This window comes from Bison bison, unplaced genomic scaffold (genome assembly GCF_000754665.1).
Source record: "Bison bison bison isolate TAMUID 2011002044 unplaced genomic scaffold, Bison_UMD1.0 scf7180017864094, whole genome shotgun sequence".
Taxonomy (NCBI): domain Eukaryota; kingdom Metazoa; phylum Chordata; class Mammalia; order Artiodactyla; family Bovidae; genus Bison; species Bison bison.
The window spans coordinates 1,265,244-1,283,986 of NW_011494666.1; the positions used below are offsets into that span (position 1 = coordinate 1,265,244).

At 42.7% G+C, this 18,743-nt stretch overlaps 1 protein-coding gene across 1 annotated transcript in view; it reads left to right on the forward strand.

The window, feature by feature from the left end:
* The first annotated feature begins 18,147 nt into the window (after window positions 1-18,147).
* CYYR1 (cysteine/tyrosine-rich 1) overlaps window positions 18,148-18,743 on the forward strand; it is a 123,010-nt gene continuing 122,414 nt past the window's right edge. The window contains exon 1 of the mRNA XM_010838448.1: window positions 18,148-18,686. Within this exon, the coding sequence (XP_010836750.1) occupies window positions 18,296-18,686 (391 nt within the window). The 5' untranslated portion in view covers window positions 18,148-18,295. The remainder of the gene's footprint in view (window positions 18,687-18,743) is intronic.

Sequence of the window (18,743 nt, forward strand, 5' to 3'; positions counted from 1 at the left end):
GATACAGGTTAGGTTTGAAAAGGCTGAGAGAAGGACACTGTCAGAGACTGGCCCAGTGAGTTGTGTCGGGGAGGGGAGGTTTTTGTAGGGGAGGGGAGGTATAGTTGCCCTGTGACAACCAGGTTGAGGGTAAGGGAATTGCTATGTGTGGTGAGGGAGACAGTGACACGCATATCCAACACTGGGATGTGTTGCGTGTACTGGAAGAAGAGTTGAGAAGGCAGGTAAGGTGTTGGTTGTCAGAGGGAGGTTTTAGGAGAGGCTGTAATTGGGAAAAGAGGTCTATAAGGCTCAAGGTTGCCTGTAACTGGGAAATTATGTTCTTTATGACTTGTTCTTGTTTCTTTTCCCTATATTGATCTAGCACCCACCGCCCCATCTGAGTACCCACAGTGAGTAATAGGATGGAAACATGTTTCTTCCATTTGGCTTATGGCAGATGCTCACAAAACTCCTTCTCTTTTGTACTTTAACAGAGTAGGGATTTAGACTCCAGCACCCCCACCCCGCCCCAAGGTTCATGGTCCATGGTCTTGGAGCCGTGTTGTAACATGAGGAATGAACATAGGAATAAATGTCTGAGCAGGGGCAGGGACTAGCCAGAAGGCAGGGGAATTCAGCAAGAACTAGGAACAGGGGAGTCATGGATCTGTCCGTTAGTGCAGAGGAAATAGCACCCTAGGAGTAGAACACAGCTAACAGCGTAGGTGATACTGATGAAGAGACGAAGGAGAGGTGACCAGTCCTGAGGGGAGACAGTTACTAGCCCTATAGCAAGGACTAAGGTTAAGAGTACAGTTATAGTTAGAGAGATGGGCAGGTGCCAGTCAGGGAGAGGGGTGGAGGGCCCCAAGTTGGTGGTTGCTTGAATCTGAGGAGCAACAGTGTTCATTAGGATGTAGAATGATGTAGAGAATGAGAGTAAAGAAATCAATTTCGTCTGGACTTAGGTTATAGAGGAGCCACAGATGAGACACCAGCATGGTCAGATCTTTGAAGGAGGTTCCTATTGGGGCGCTGGTCCAGAGGTCTTGTAGTAGTTGGGGCAGGAAGAGTTGTAGGTTGAGGAGTGTCCAGGTCATTCAGTGTCCTCTCAGATGGTTGACAGGAGATGTCACCGGGTGATTTTTAAGGAGGTGGTCCTTGAGAGGGAGACCTGATCGGTGTCAGTTAAGGAGGGCAGCCCAGGATCCTAGGTGACCCGTTTTAGCCGAGAGAGGTGTACCCAGGAGGTGACCTTCTTGAGTTTAGGTGCAGTCGGGGTAAGGAGGATGATTTTGAATGGTCCCTGCCATTTAAGTTACCCTGGGGATTATCAGACAGGTAGAGCATGTACCAAATTTGTAAAGGGGGCAAGGGGGCTTGGGGGTCAGGGGTGGGCAAGTTGTGGTTGACGTGTTTCCAGAGGGCATTGTGGAGTTCCGTCAGCAGAGAGGCATGTAGGAAGCTTGGTATGGGAGGAGACTCACGGGGAGTCCAGGAGGGAGCATGGGCCTTCTGTACATCATGCCAAAGGGGCTCAGCCCCAGGATGAGGGATAAAAGAGTGAGTGTAGATAAGAGAGAATTTCTCTGGTGGTGGGAGGGTTGGATGGAGTCAGGGCTAAGATGACAGGGGACTGGAGGAAGGGAAGGGACAGGGCTATCTCCTTTGCCTTCTGGTCTGCAGCATTGTTATATAGGTTGGTATGAGACTTCCCTTTTGATGTCCCCTACAGTGGAAGATGGTGGCTTTGTTTGGTAAGAGTGCTGCCTCTAGAAGTTTGTGGATCAGGTCTGAATTAATAATGGGGATCCCTTTTGGGTTAGGAAACCTCTTTCTCTCCATATTAGGATGTTTGAGTGAAGTATGTTATAGGCATATATAGAGTCTGTGTGGATATTAACCCTTAGATTTTTAGCCACAGTCAAAGCTCTAGTGAGAGCTATCAGTTCTGCCTGTTGGAAGGTGGTGTGAGGTGGCAAAGGTGAAGCTTTTGATTGTGATGAAGGTCCCCCTGGATGATGGCATATCCTGCCATAAAGGGTGGGGATTTTTGAGAGCTGCCATTAGTGAACCAGTGTTGGCTGTCTGGGACTAGGATGGGCTGATCTGTTAAATGTTGGAAGGGGTTTGGGTAAGATCTACTGTTAGGCTGCAGCTATGTAAGAGGGGGTCTGTTGTAGAGGACATGGGTAATAAGCTGGCGGGGTTAAGGAGAGAGCAGGGGGAGAATGAGAGCAGAGGGTCGAGAAGAAAGGCATGTGGGACCTGTACCCTGGAAGGGGTACGAGAAAGGAAAGCCTGATGTGATAGTAAGTCTCGGAAGGTGTGTGGAGAACAGACTGTTAAAGGGGCATGCCTAGAGAGTTTATTTGCTTCAGGTATGAGGGCTGCGATAGCAGCCATGGCCTGTATGCAGGGAGGCCACCCTTTGGTCACCATGTCAAGCTGTTGTGACAGATAGGCTACGGGACCCCAGGTGTCCCCGGCCCACTGACACAGAAGTCCCAGGGCCTGTCCTTGGTTGGAATGGGCAAAGAGAAAGAATGGTCTGGTGTGATCCGTCAGGTAGAGAGTTGGCACTCGGAGGAGGCTCTGGGTGAGCTGGCAAAGAAGATTGGCCAGCGAGGAGGGGTTAAAGAGGAGCTCATCCAGACATCTTTTAGTTGCCTCATAGAGCGTCTTTGCATGAGGGAGAAGTTAGGAATCCAGATACGGAAAAAGTTGAGGAGGCTAAGGATAGACAGGAGCTCCCTTTTCGTTTTTGGAAGTGGACAGTTAATTAAGGCCTGGATTCTATCTGGGGCAATAGTTCTTTGTTGGTGGGATATGGAGAGCCCCAGGAAGGTGACATTTGTCTGGGCTATTTGGGCCTTAGATTGGGATGCCAGATAACCACAGGATCCCAGGGCCCTGGGGAGTTTGGCAGTATGGTGGAGGCAGAGTTTTTGGGTTGGGCTACAAAGGAGGAGGTCATCTATGTATTGGAGGAGATGACTCGAGGCTAGGTTGAGTGTCTGTAGGTCCTTTTGTAAAGCCTGTCCAAAAAAGTGGGGGCTGTCTCTGAACCCCTGGGTGAGAACTGTCCATGTTAGTTGTTGGCAAACATGAGTCTCTGGGTCTTGCCAGGTGAAGGTGAAAAGGGGTTGGGAGAGGGGGTTGAGGGGGATGGTGAAAAAGGCGTCTTTGAGATCTAATATGGTGAAGTGGGTTGCAGTCACAGGTATGGCAGACAGAAGGGTGTAAGTGTTAGGGACTACTGGGAATGTCGACATGATGTCCTCAATGATTTTTCGCAGATCCTGGACCAGTCTCCAAGAGTTTGGTCCCTTCCTTACTGCCAGAATAGGCATGTTGTGTGGTGAATGGGTAGGAATTAAGATGGAGGCTTGAAGAAGATGGTCTATGATAGGCTTAAGTCCCTTGTGGGCCTCTGGGGTGAGAGAGTACTGTTGTTGGGTGATTATAGTCGAGGGGTCTTTTAGGGTAATGTGGACTGGGGGATGATGTTTGGCTATGAATGGGTGATCAGTGTCCCAGACGTAGGAGTCTAAGGCGGGTAGATCCAAGGGAAGGCCAGGGGTGGAGGGAGAGGGACAGTCCAGGGGCCATCTGCATGCAGAATATAGAGAGTGTATTGAGAGAAGGTATGGTAATAAAGGCCCCCAAATTGGATAGCAAATCTCTCCCTAGGAGTGCCATTGGGCACTGAGGGATTATGAGGAATGAGTGTATGAGGGTTGATTTTCCAAATTGACAGAGTAATGGAGGGCTGAATTTTGGCCTTAAGGGAACTCTAGAGACCCTCCTTGATTGTGAGTTCTGACTCTTGAGTTGGGCCAGAGCAGGAAGTTAAGAGAGAGAAAGTGTCTCCAGTGTCTACTATAAAGGAGGTCTTTTTCCCGGCCGCTACCCAGTCTACCCCTAAGTTCTGAGCTCATGTCCAGGACACAGGCCGGGGGGCTGGACCCCGGGTGCCATCATTAGAACAACTCTCGTAGGGTTGGGCTGGGGTTCTGGGGAGAAGTGAGGATCTCTCCAAGAGTGCCAGGGCATCCCTGTGGACATTCCACTCTCCAGGTCTGGGAGGTGGGGACCTCCCCAGGGGTGCCAGGGCATCCCTGGGGACAGTCCATCTTCCAGTGTCCCCATTGACCACAGATTGGACACGCTTTTGTGGCAGGCTATGGGTTCAGGGACTCCTTTGCCCAGTGTCCTGATTGGTTGCATTGGAAGCAGGGTCCAGGGGGTGGGGGAGCAGTCTTAAGCCCCGGTCTGGGATGACTTGGGCCGGGCTGATCTCTTCCCTTAATCGCTGCCACCAAAAAGGCATATTTAGCTTCCGTCTCACAGTCTTTTTCTCTCTTAGCCTCCTCCTCTCTATTATTGAACACTTTGAAGGCTACTTCTTGAAGGCCTCTTTGGGGGGTCTCAGGGCCTTTCTCTAGTTGTCGAAGCTTGCGTCTAATGTCAGGGGCAGACTGGCTGATGAACTGAACATGAAGGTAGAGTAACCCAGCAGGGGTGGTGATATCTAGGTTGGTCTACTTCTGGGCTGCCTTTGTGGGGTGTGCCAAGAATAAGGCTGGATTTTCATCCTCCCCTTGGGTAATATCTCTGACTTTATCATAATTGACATGGATATGAGTATTTTTCTGCATTCCTTCTAGAATACAGGTAATCATATGATTGAGTCTCCTGATACCTGGGTCACCAGGCTGGTATGTCCAGTGGGGATCTAACCGAGGCACCGCCTCATCAGTAAATGGGCTATCCCGCTCTTGGTTATGCAAGTGATCGGCGTGCGCTTTTGCCGCTTGCCAGATACAGTCTCTTTCATCTGGGGTGAGAGTGGCATTTAGGATATACTATACGTGACTCCATGAGAGGTTACAGGCCTGGGAGAGTCCCAGGAATTCTCTTCTGTATCTGGTAGGATTTTCAGAAAATGATCCTAACTTTTCGTCTATCTGGCTCATGTCTGACAATGAAAATGGCACGTGGACTCGGGTGGGGCCCTCCGATCCTGCCACCTCTCTCAGGGGAAACATGTGTTGGGTAGACGATTGTGTGGCAGGGGTGGCGGGGGAGTCAAGAGAGGTTTCAGGGCCAGGAGGTGAGTTGGATGAGGGGGAAGGAGAGGGTTGGTGGGGTGGCGAGTAGGGTTGAACTTTAGGGATGTGGAAGGTCGCGGTCTGCGGTTAGTTGAAGAAGAAGACCCCTTTTGCTTGGGAGGCAAGGTACATAAAAGGACCTCGTGGGTGGAGCAGGCCTTGCATTGGGAGGGCCTGCTCCAAAGGGCCCCAAAGGCTTGGGCATATGGGACCTCCGACCATTTGCCATTCCATTTAAGGAAGTCAGTGAGATTTTGAAGAATGTTCAAGTCAAATGTGCTGAACTCAGGTCAGCGGTCTTGATTGTCCAATTGGTATTGAGGCCAGATCTGTACACACAGTTGTTTTAAGCAGTTAACTTTGAGTTCAGTGAGTAAGAGTGGGTTGAGATTTTTGAGATCACAGGCCAGAGGGGAATCCTTTGGGACAGATTGGCCAGACCCAATAATGAAAAGGCAACAGAGGCTCTTATTGGGAGTTCGAGTCATCACCCGTACTCACAATAGGGGTTATGAGAAGAGAGCTCTGTGTCGAGGTGAAGTGTCCCCCACCATCGCTTACAGGGTGGCCTTAAGCCGGGGGTTCCTGGGATCTGGAGAGGACTGTTTTAGGGCACCTCTAGAACACCGTCTGGATCTTACCTTAATCTAGGGGCCAGCTTGAGTGGAGTGTTGCACATAGAGTGGTCGAATGGCAAGAGTTCTCTATTCCGGAGGTCGTCAGAGAGAAAGAGGGAAAGGGGGTAGAGCCAGAGGCCTGGGGGTACGCAAAGCACCAATAAAGCCTTAGCACAAGGCTTGCACCGCTCACGAAGGCACTAGGCATGCCCAAGGGGAGCTTATGAGCCCTGGCAGAAAGGGAGCTCGGCGGGTGTTCGGGAGTTCACGTTCCCAGATTCCAGGCAAAGGGAAAATAATGAGAGGGAGAAAAAGCGAGAGCGAGAGAGAGAGACACGAGTGCCTCGCCCTCTCCCAGGTTTCAGCACCAAGAATGTAAGGTATAGTTCAGGCCTAGGCAGAAATGCAGGAGAGATGACCTCAATGGAGGTAGGTTACCTTTATTTAGGCAAGGAGTGGCGACAGTCAGCCTAACGGCCAGGCTGAGCTCTACAGGAGGCTTCATATTGAAAGGGAGGTTTGTGGAAGCGATAAGGGAAACGTTAGTCAGGCGGAACGTTTTGGGTAATCTTTAGTTGAGATGGCATTTGTAGTTGAACCCAGGGCGATAAGTCCTGGGCAGATGTAGGGGGTGAGAGGTTTCTGGGCAGGGGGTGATAAGTCCCAGGTAGATTCAACCGGCCCGGAGCATCAGGGCAGAACTTAAAGTTCGGTTTTATTTTCCCGAAGTTAGATGATTCAGCAAGGGCCTTTGACACCATTGTTTTCTTTTCTAGGCCCAAGAACTCCTTCACAGAGGAGCCTGGAGTGCTGCAGTCTGTGGGGTTGCAAAGAGACAGACATGACTTAGTGATTGAAAAACAGCAACATAACTTTAAAAGATCTCATATATTATACACAAAAACTTTTAATTTTAAAAACAAAACCACCAAAATCCTACAGATTTGAACATACAATTCACAGAAAGATGAAAAATTATAGCTTATGAGTAGATGCTCAATTTCATGATAAGAGAAATGCAAGAGATACTTCCTGTCCCATCAAATTTGACAGGGGCTTCCCTCGTAGCTGTTGGTAAAAAATCTGCCTGCAATGCAAGAGACCTGGGTTCAGTCCCTCGGTTGGGACGATCCCCTGGAGAAGGAAATGGCAACCCATTCCAGTATTCTTGTCTGAGAACCCCATGGACAGAGGAGCCTGGCAGGCTACAGTCCATGAGGTCTCAAGAGCTGACTCTCATGTCTTAGTAACCAAATCACCACCATCAAATTGACAAAACTGATAAAAATCAAATACTTGACAATATGTTTTGTTGGTAGAGATGTGGGAAACAGGCATTAACATGCACTTCTGGTGGGAGTCCACAGTGGTATATTCCCTTTATAAGAGAATTTGACAGTATTTAACAACCTAGCAATTTCACTTCTTCTAATTTACCCTGAAAATACAGTGCCAACAATACATATTCTCAATCTATCACCCCAGATTTCTCCCTTTCCATATCCAATTCAACAGTCCTATAATACATCTAAAATTTCTTTGCCCACTACAAAAAAGAAACTGCTCCTCTTTGCAAACAAAAAGAAACACTCAAGAAACACTGAACACAAACTAGGAAAAAAATAAAGCTGGTTCCATTCAAGACATGGGGAGACTGGGATGAAAGGCATATGGGAAGGATCAACCTTCTCTGAATATATCTTTCTGTTTGTTTTTGACTTCGAGAAGCTCTACATATTCAAAAACAAAATTAAATCAACAAAGATGGGGGAGGGGAACCCAAAACAACAGGGACAACAGTTGTTGTTGTATCAGAAAAAAAAACTAACACTGGAACAAGTGACAATAAATGAATCCAACTACACAATTAAAGTTGGGGCTGGAGAGGGAAAGTTTGACTAATTCAAGTATATTGCGTGCAAAGTCACTTCAGTTGTGTCCGATTCTGCTGAAAAGCAGGATGTTTGTGAGATTTGACACATTCCCACAGATTGCATATTTCTAGAGAAGGAAAAAACAGCAACTGTATAATAGAAATTTCCAATAAATGGACCTACACAATGAAGTCTTTAGGGAGAGAGAGATATGGTATGTGCAAATTTCAATGGTTCAGAAAAACAATAATGCACACACGTATATAGGAAAAGAGCAAATGATAAATGGAACAAAATGTTAACAATTGGCGAATCTGGGTAAAGGGTACATGGATGTTTTTGTGCTACTCTTACAAATTTTCTGTTTGACATTATTTCCAAATAGAAAACAAAACAAAAACTAAATTGTACACAAATGTCACTTTTCCACCATCCTCTGAGTAAATGCAAGTGCCACAAATGATTAACAGAAAAATATCCAAACAGCAACGTTTCCATCTTTCTTTGAATTGGGGGCAGATTGTTGGGTATTTTACACAAACTTAAAGAAACGATGAAACATCTTATTTAAATAGTTAAGTAAAATAGGTACATTATGCACTTAGTAGCAATACTAGTATATTTCCTCTAAAATGTGAATTTCTTACAATGCAGTCTTTTAAGAACCAAGCATTTAATGCCACACAAGATAGATTATAAGAATAAAATTACTTCCTAATGGATACACTTTTAAGACTAAATTGATATTTCAAAGCATATGGCTATTACATGAATTTCTCCCAAATTTCTTTTGAAAAGCTGGTATGGTCATATTGAGAGGGGAAAAATTCATCAAACTCAAATCTCACTTTTAATCAGAAATTCTTGTGAGGCAAGAAAATGAGAATGTTTAAAAGGTGATTTGTAGGGCTGCTAATAATCAACCGTGGTGAAAAGGAGAAGATGAGAAAGAATAGTATCTTAAAATGGGCATGAGAGCTAGAAAACAGAAACCTGGATTTAAAGCCTGCTTCTTCCTCTTAGAAGTCATTAAGCTTTATTGATGCTAACTGAAATAAGTCCAGTTGAAAAAGGTCATTGGCAAGGGGCGAAATTCTCTAAGTTAGGATTTTCTAAATCAGTGGTTTGGTTCTCATTATGGTACCTGACCAACACCATCCTCATTAACCAGGAACTTGTTATAAATGCAAATTCTCAGGTACCACCCACAACCTACGGAGTTGAGGTATATCTACTGACCTGTGTTTTTAAAAGGCCCTGCAAGTTTTTCTGATACTAAACTTTTCGGAACCATAAGTGTAAACTACAATGAAATCATAGTCATAAAAAACCAACAATAGTAATAGAGTCCATCCTGGGATTATGATGATGATTAGATGACATATTACCCATGAGGAAGTGATTTCTAAACTGTTACAAAAACTCTCATCATTAATGGCAGATTATTACTGTGTGACATAAAATTGTGGGAGAAAAATCTTAAAACCAATAGTACTTTGGGCTTTTATCAAACTGCCCTTTTACAAAGCTTCAAAAAAGCTTAATTCCCTAAACTTCCTACACTTGGTGCTAGGTCTTGCACAGACGATTGCTCATTAAGCTTTATTGATGCTAACTGAAATAAGTCCAGTTGAAAAAGGTCATTGGCAAGAATTTTATCTCTTGTTTTTGACATGGTCAAACTGGGAATTTTAAACTTCACCAAATCAACCAAGTTATTAATTTTGAAAGACAATTTAGCTTCTGTGTTTAGAAGCACATGCTGTCTTTGGAGTTATGCTATTGGGTACCACTCACTGCTGTGTGACTGGCAAAGCTATTTACTCACACTGGGCCTCCTGACTTTGCTCATAGGACAAGAGTGATAATAATAATATTCCCCTCATTGGGACTTTGAGAGCCTTAATTAAAATTTTAAAGAACTTAAAAATGGCCTAGTACACAACATTAAAGATTCTTCCTGTACCCTGAATGCCATACTTACTTCATTCCCTTTTTATTTCATTTTTTCTTTTTTCTTTTTTTTAATTTTATTTTATTTTTAAACTTTACATAATTGTATTAGTTTTGCCAAATATCAAAATGAATCCATCACAGGTATACATGTGCTCCCCATCCTGAACCCTCCTCCCTCCTCCCTCCCCATACCATCCCTCTGGGTCGTCCCAGTGCACTAGCCCCAAGCATCCAGTATCGTGCATTGAACCTGGACTGGCATCTCATTTCATACATGATATTTTACATGTTTCAATGCCATTCTCCCAAATCTTCCCACCCTCTCCCTTTCCCACAGAGTCCATAAGACTGTTCCATACATCAGTGTCTCTTTTGCTGTCTTGTATACAGGGTTATTGTTATCATCTTTCTAAATTCATTTTTTCCCAACTCGCTTTCTTCGGAGTTTTATGCCCCACTGCCTGAACACTTTCTCTTCTTGGTATCTGCACATTTTCTAATGAAGATGAAGACAGGCACATATATCAATAGACATCTTAAATGTTTTTTATTTATGAATGAGTAACTATTTGAGATTCATTATACTGTTCTGCTTGACCACATAATGAAATAAATTATTTTAAGAAAGTGTGGATCAGGAGAACTCCAAGGTAATCATCCTCAAATTCAGGCCTACTCTACCATTTCAGGGCTTCCCTGGTGCCTCAGACAGTAAAGAATCTACCTGCAATGCAGGAGACCCAGGTTCAATCCCTGGGTTAGGAAGATCCCCTGGAGAAGGAAAAAGCTACCCATTCCAGAATTCCATGGACAGAGAAGCCTAGTGGGCTACATACCATCCATGGAGTTGCAAAGAGTGGGACATGACTGAGAGACTAACACTTTCATTTTTTTCCTACCATATCAGAGCAAAATCTAACATGTGATCTCTCGGCATGGGAACCTACCTTGCCTCTAGCTGACTTGATAATTTGGCCTTAGCTTTCTCAGCTATGAAACTGGGAAGTTGATCTAGACAATCCATGAAGTCCTGTCCTATACTAACTCTTTGGTCCTAAATAAAACCAAAAGGTAAAATTACTCAACTGTCATATATCACCTATTGCTTTTTTTTTTTTTTAATCATCTTCAGGCGTTTAAAATGTAGGTGTCGGGACTTCCCCGGTAGTCCAGTGGTTAAGAATCTGCCTTCCAATGTAGAAGATGCAAGTTTGATTCCTAGTCTGGGAACTAGATCCCATCCCAGCAGGTCATCTAAGCCCATGCACCACCAATGAAAGATCCTGCATGCATCAGGATTACAACTAAAATTCGACACAGCCAAATAAATAAATGTTTTAAAAATAAAATGTAGATGTATACATGATCCTAAGTAGAACTATAAACACACACAACACCAAATTATACACAATGTACTCATTAATGCCCATTGATGAACATGTATCTTCAAATTTCAGAACTTAGGCTGAATTAATATACCTCCAAAAGTGAAACCATTCAATTTTCAAAATGCAATAGTATTTAAAGTTTTCATATTAATTGTTGGCAAATGTCCACTCTAATTGGCATGATCAGACCAAAAGATTAAAAAAAAAACATTATTTTAATTATAAAGCAATATGGCTTTTCTGAAAAATGTATAAACAAGCATAAAGAAGTACTGTGTATTTACTAAATTAGGATCTTAAATACAATTTTACTTCCTCTTAGAGAGAACAAGAGCATTTTCCTGTATTTTTAAATATTTTCCAGACATGAGTCAATGACAGAATGATACTGCAAATGATGGACTTACCGTTGCTTTAAAACTAGCATTTATCATATTTTAAGAGCTATGTAGAGCAATATGTGAATGTTTGGGGAAATTATGAAATAACCAGTAGTTAAAATTTCAGTAGTCAAAAGGAGCTTTTTAAAAAGCATGTATATGCTCTTATCCCCCATTATGAAGTAGCAAAGCTTTTGAAAAACCAACTTCTCTGAGGTAAAATTTACATACACTAAAACATACACATTTTAAGTGTACCATTAAGTGTACACTTCCATGACTTCTGCACATGTGTACACCTGTAGAAGAGCAACCATTATCAAGATATAGAAGATGCCCATCACCCCCCAAAAGTTCCCTCTTAACCTTCTGCCACCGATTTCCTCTTCCTACTGCTGCTAAGTCACTTCAGTCGTGTCCGACTCTGTGCGACCCCATAGACGGCAGCCTACCAGGCTCCCCCGTCCCTGGGATTCTCCAGGCAAGAACACTGGAGTGGGTTGCCAGTGCCTTCTCCAATGCATGAAAGTGAAAAGTGAAAGTGAAGTCACTCAGTCGTGTCCGACTCTTCTCGACCCCATGGACTGCAGCCTACCAGGCTCCTCGGTCCATGGGATTTTCCAGGCAAGAGTACTGGAGTGGGGTGCCACTGCCTTCTCGGTTCCTCTTCCTACCCCTAGGCAATCTTTGATCTGCCTTCTGTCACTAGGATTAATCATGCCTTTCTAGAATTTCCTATAAACAAAATAAAACAGTGATTTATTTGTGCCTGGCTTCTCTGCTCAGCATATTCTTAACAGACATTTATCCATGTTGTTGCATACACTTCAAACTTTCCTTTGTTGCTGAGGAATATTTCATTGTATGGATAGATACAGTACCATTTGTTTATCCATGGACTACTTCCAGTTTTCCTTTTCCAGTTTTCAACTATAAATCTTATGGATTTTTCCCATCATTTTAAAGTTTGGCTATAACGTGCACATATCCTCATTTATTTAAATATTCTACCTCTGTTGGACATGCAAGCACTTTACCATGTTTTAAAATAATAACAAACACTGTTATAAATATCTTCATAAATTCAAATATTAACAGAATCTGATCTGGGATAGGATTCTTTTAATCTTTTAATGGTTTGGAAATATTTTCACTTTTTTTTAGATTTCAAGGGTACAAATAAGAAGTTTGATGTCTGCCTGCTTCTTTTTCTTTTAAAAAATCTTTTAAAAGTAAAATCTTTTTAAAATTATATATAAAAATTTGTATGATTTTAAATTAATGCAAGTTCAAATACATCTCTGGGATATGTATGGTACATGATTCTTTTTTTTAAAAAAGTTATTGGAACCTGCTCACCATTTAAAACTTTTTTTATTGGAGTATAATTGCTTTATAATGTTGTGTTACTTTTTGCTGTACAGTGAGGTGAATCAGCTATATGTAAACATGTAGCCCCTTCCTCTTGAACTTCCCTCCCTCCCTACCCTATTCATCTAGTCATCACGGAGCACACAGCTGAGCTCCCTGTGCTGTAGAGTAGGTTCCCACTAGCTACCTATTTTACACAGGATGGAAGTTCCTTAAAAAACCAAAAATAGAACTACCATATGACCCAGTAAACCCACCCTTGGCCATATAGCATTAGAAAATCATAATTTAAAAAGACACGTACCCCAATGTTCATTGCAGCACTATCTACAATAGTCAGGACAAGACGGCAACTTAAACACCCACCGACAGATGAATGGATAAAGAAGATGTACATATACATAATGGAATATTACTCAGCCGTGAAAGACAACAAAATTGGGTCATTTGTAGAGATGTGAATGGATGTAAAGTCTGTCTTTAGAGTAAAGTAAGTCAGAAAGAGAAAAACAAATACCATACATTAACACACATGCCAAATCTAGAAAAATGGTGCAGATGAACCAATTCACAGGACAGGAATAGAGATGCAGACATAGAGAACAGATATGTGGACATAGGGTCAGGGAAGGGGAGCGTGAGATGAACTGGGAGATTAGGACTACATATGTACACTCTCCATTTAAATCTGAAAATTCAAATATTATAGCTCAGAATTTTTAAAAAAAAATCTCTTTACTGTTTGTTTCTTCTAAAACTGCTTCGAGCCTGCATATTATTCTCATATTGGACCTCCTCGATGTGCATTGATATTTTAAAATATTTTTATTCATGATTTCCATATCTTTGTATTCATTCTCTATACTATCAATATGTTCTCTATTGATTGAATGGTCTAAGCTGTTTTTGAAAGTGAGCATTTTATAATTTTTATGTGATTAAAAAAAAAATCTCAAGCCAAATTTCCAGGAACTCTTCTATGCCTTCCAATGCCATGCTCTTAAGGTTTCTTATTTCATATAAATTTGTGTATCCATGTGTGTGTGTGTGTGTATATATATATATATATACACACACATATATATATATATCTACTTTTAAAGTTTTTCCTTCAAATCCTTTTTTTAAGCTACTACATTTCTTTAAATGGCTTGATATCACTCTTTATCTTTGAATGTCAATTGAGTAGAGCCTCCTAAGCACCTGAGTATTTTAAGGCAGAATTTCTTTTGCAGTAGTGAACCAGTTGCTGCTGCTGCTGCTGCTGCTAAGTCACTTCAGTCTTGTCGGACTCTGTGCGACCCCATAGACGGCAACCCACCAGGCTCCCCCGTCCTTGGGATTCTCCAGGCAAGAACACTGGAGTGGGTTGCCATTTCCTTCTCCAATGCATGAAAGTGAAAAGTGAAAGTGAAGTCGCTCAGTCGTGTCAGACTCTTCGTGATCCCATGGACTGCAGCCTACCAGGCTCCTCTGCCCATGGGATTTTGCAGGCAAGAGTACTGGAGTGGGGTGCCATAAGCATTATTTGGTCAATTGGTTGAACTGTATGAGGAGAAAGCTCTTTCTTCTCAAAAGTAAGCTGGGAAAGGCTATTCTGACCTTCTGACCGCAATGCAAAACCAGCCCCTTCCAGAGCTGTATGCAGCAACCAGGCAGGAGTAGGTGCATCTTTCATCACCAGCTGCCCATTCCCACTCCAGAGCTCTGGGTCAGCCTCATCTGCAGAATTAAGCATCTTTCAATTCCAAGAATCCTCATACCATCTCCAACTCTGCAAGCACTGACATACACCTGTATTTTCTTTTATTAGAACTCAACATCTTGTATATCTGGATTTCCTCTAGGCTCCATCCATTCACCCAGTTATTTAAATATTGTGCTCTTTGGCAGAATGTGGAGACCAGGTAGACCCCTATTGGACCAAGAGATGAAGTTTCTCAAAAACCAGGGACTAAATGTTTGAATTTTAACTTAAGGGCAAGAGGAATCCACTGAATTTTAAACAGGTGAATGAATGTGATTAAATCTGTAGTTTAAGAAGAAATAATCTATTCAGTCTGTTCATATCCCTGGGGGCAGGAAGAGTGGATATAATGGAGACTATAAGAGCCTAGATTAGGGCAGAAATGGAGGCTTAAATACAAATACAGCTGAGTGGGGATTTAGGTGTACAGTCAGTGGTACCTGGTTGTAGACTGGTTATTGGGGCTGACGGAAAAGAAGACGTTGACCAGGTTTTTTGGTGAACCTGGTGGATGATTAACTCTGCAATGATGCATAAAACACAGTGGGCCATATTTATTTTGGAGATGATGTATCCTTGCATCCTCTAATACCCATGTAGCAGTATATTTATAAATTCCTAGAGGACCGACTAAAGAGTGTGTGCATTTGAATTTTGATACATATGGCTACAGTGATCTCCTTTACATCCCTCTGGGTCATCCCAGTGCACCAGCCCCAGGCATCCTGTGTCCTGCATCAAACCTGGACTGGCGATTCGATTCTTATATGATATTATACATGTTTCAATGGCAGATTCATGTTGACGTATGGCAAAACCAATACAATATTGTAAAGTAATTAACCTCCAATTAAAATAAATAAATTTAAATTAAAAAAAACAAAAATAAAACAGAGATAATCACAAAAATAAAAAAAAGATTTTAAATGTGATTAAATTATGACAGAGTAATCATACAACTAGATAAATTATTTATGTTTACATAAATCATTGTTGTTGTTTTTTAGTTGCTAAGTCAAAAAAAAAAACTGATTTGGGGGTGGAGGTTACCTAACACATGAAAAATGATGGCTTGCTGTCAGTTTGATTTTTACTTTTTTAAAAATTTTTTGAGAGTAAGAATGAACCTCTTCTAAATGTTTGGAAGACTAGAAGACAGTTATCCATTAATCTCCCTGCTCAATGTTATATTGGTGGTTTTCTTTTCCTTATAATTTTTAAAAGCTTTTCATCTAGTGAGGACATCAGGTCTCTGTGGCCTAAGCATTGCAAATATTTTTATCAGTTATCAACAGAATGTTTTGTTATCTACAGAATGTTTTAATTCTTATGTAATCAAATTGCTCAATTTTTTCTTCTGTGATTTCTGAGTTTTTAAATAATGTTTAGAAAATCTTTCTCTATTCCATAGTTATTTAAATGTCATCCTCTCATTCTTTTACCTAGTATTTTCATAATTGTATCTTTAAGCTTAAATATTTAATTCATATAGAATTGATTTTGATGAAAGGAGATAAGACTTCACACATTCCTACTCATGACCCTAAAACATTCACTGAATAGCCCATAATTTCCTCCTTTATTATTTTAAAATAATACTTTTTTTTAAAGCCATGAATTAAATTTCTGCATGTATATCTCTATGTTTGAAATCTCCATTCTGATCCATTGAACCTATCTATTTTTGTGTTGATCAAAACTGTTTCAGTTATTGTGATGTTATATTTATTATCTATTGAGGCTTATTCCATTCACCGCTCTTGAGAAACCTATATGCAGGTCAGGAAACAACAGTTAGAACTGGACATGGAACAACAGACTGGTGCCAAATAAGAAAAGGAGTACGTCAAGGCTGTATATTGTCACCCTGCTTATTTAACTTATATGCAGAGTACATCATGAGAGATGCTGGGCTGGAAGAAGCACAAGCTGGAATCAAGATTGCCAGGAGAAATATCAATAACCTCAGATATGCAGATGACACCACCCTTATGGCAGAAAGTGAAGAGGAACTAAAAAGCCTCTTGATGAAAGTGAAAGAGGAGAGTGAGAAAGTTGGCTTAAAGCTCAACATTCAGAAAACGAAGATCATGGCATCCAGTCCCATCACTTCATGGGAAATATATGGGGAAAGAGTGGAAACAGTGTCAGACTTTATTTTTTGGGGCTCCAAAATCACTGCAGATGGTGATTGCAGCCATGAAATTAAAAGACGCTTACTCCTTGGAAGGAAAGTTATGACCAACCTAGATAGCAATATTGAAAAGCAGAGATATACTTTGCCATCAAAGGTCCGTCTAGCCAAGGCCATGGTTTTTCCAGTAGTCATGTATGGATGTGAGAGTTGGACTGTGAAGAAAGCTGAGCGCCGAAGAATTGATGCTTTTGAACTGTGGTGTTGGAGAAGACTCTTGAGAGTCCCTTGGACTGCACGGAGATTCAACCAGTCCATTCTGAAGGAGATCAGCCCTGGGATTTCTTTGGAAGGAATGATGCTGAAGCTGAAACTCCAGTACTTTGGCCACCTCATGCGAAGAGTTGACTCATTGGAAAAGACCCTGATGCTGGGAGGGATTGGGGGCAGGAGGAGAGGGGACGACACAGGATGAAATGGTTGGATGGCATCACCAACTCGATGGATGTGAGTCTGAGTGAACTCCGGGAGTTGGTGATGGACAGGGAGGCCTGGCGTGCTGCGGTTCATGGGGTCACAGAGTCGGACAGGACTGAGTGACTGAACTGAACTGAACTGAACTCTTTTTTTAACTGATAGTCTTACTTGGTTATTTTCTAAATAGACTATAATTAGACTGTTTTGAAAAAAAAATTGATGTTTATATTAAGTGAAAGTGAAAGGTGCTCAGTCCTGTCTGACTCCTTGGGATGCCTGACTCTTTTCGACCCCATGGTCTGCAGCTCACCAGGCTTCTGTGTCCATGAGATTTTCCAGTCAAGGATACTAGAGTGGGTTGCCATTTCTTTCTCCAATGGACTATATAGGCCATGGAATTTTCCAGGCCAGAATACTGGAGTGGGTAGCCAGTTTCCTTCTCCAGGGGATCTTCCCAACCCAGGGATCTGATCCAGATCTCCCACATTGTAAGCAGATTCTTTACCAGCTGAACCGCCAGTTTAATTTCCAGATTTATAGATTAATTTGGGAGGAAATTCTTACCTTTATTATGTTTAATTTTCTTAGTCAAAAGAATCTCTGTTCACTTATTTGTGTCTTCTCCTTTGTGTATAAAATTGATAACTTTCTGATTTTTATTTGCATGAGAAAAAACTATTGATTGTTTAGTCACCTCTAGTTAAGAGCTTTATAGGTGACTGTCTTTGACTTTCCACATATAAAAGCATATCATTTGTAAATGATAATTTTCTTCCAATTTTTATGATTTTTTCCCTCTTTCTCTTATCTAATTGCATAGGCCAGTAACTCCAGAACAGTACCAAATAACAGTGATGACAGTATGCAATCTTGTTTTGTTTTCTCTGACTTTACTGGAAATGTTTTAGGTGTTTAACAAATAAGAAAAGTTTTACCAGCTTTCGGCAGAAAAAAACCATACACTGTTTCTGTACTTGCCAGTTCTCCTAAGGTTTTTTCCTCGTTGGCTTTCGTCTAACATCTTCAAAGTTGGAAACTCCCTCCATTTGTGTAAAGATAAATTACAAAGTATTGGGAGCATCCATTACTCCAAAGGAAAAACTGTGGAGTGCGGACAGTCAGAACAAAAGGTTAGGAAAAGTTCCTTTAGGACAGGCCAAGCTCTGAGAGTCACTTTATACAAGGAAGAACTGGAGCGTGGGGAGGAGTCGGGGCCACCCCCGCCCCCAGCCTCGCGTAGGTGCCACCCGCGGAGATGAAATGTGAGCCCGGGTGGCCGAGGACGCTGGATCTGCTGCTCAGCCTGCCGCCAGACCGCCCCGGGGACAGACAAAGAGACCTCGGCCACAACGCAGCCCCGCGCGGCCGCCCGGGCTCCCCACGAAAGCTCCCAGCGCGATGGCCTGGTCACCGCGCCACCCCGCTTTCCAGAGCGCTACCCGCTCCATCTGATCGCCCTCCGGCGCCCCCATCCTCTCCCGGTGCTGGGGTCGCCTTTGGCTCCCAGCCTTCTCTACAGACCGGTTCTGCTTGTCCTTCTGTCCTGGCGCGCCATCTCCGGCCACCGGTTTGGATGGACGCGCGGAGGGTGCCCGGGTGTCCAGGGGTCTTGCTTCCGAAGTTGGTCCTACTGTTTGTCTGCGCAGGTCGGTGACCTAGGGCTGCGGGAGCTGGGGGACTGGGGCTCCGGGCGGCGCTGGGGT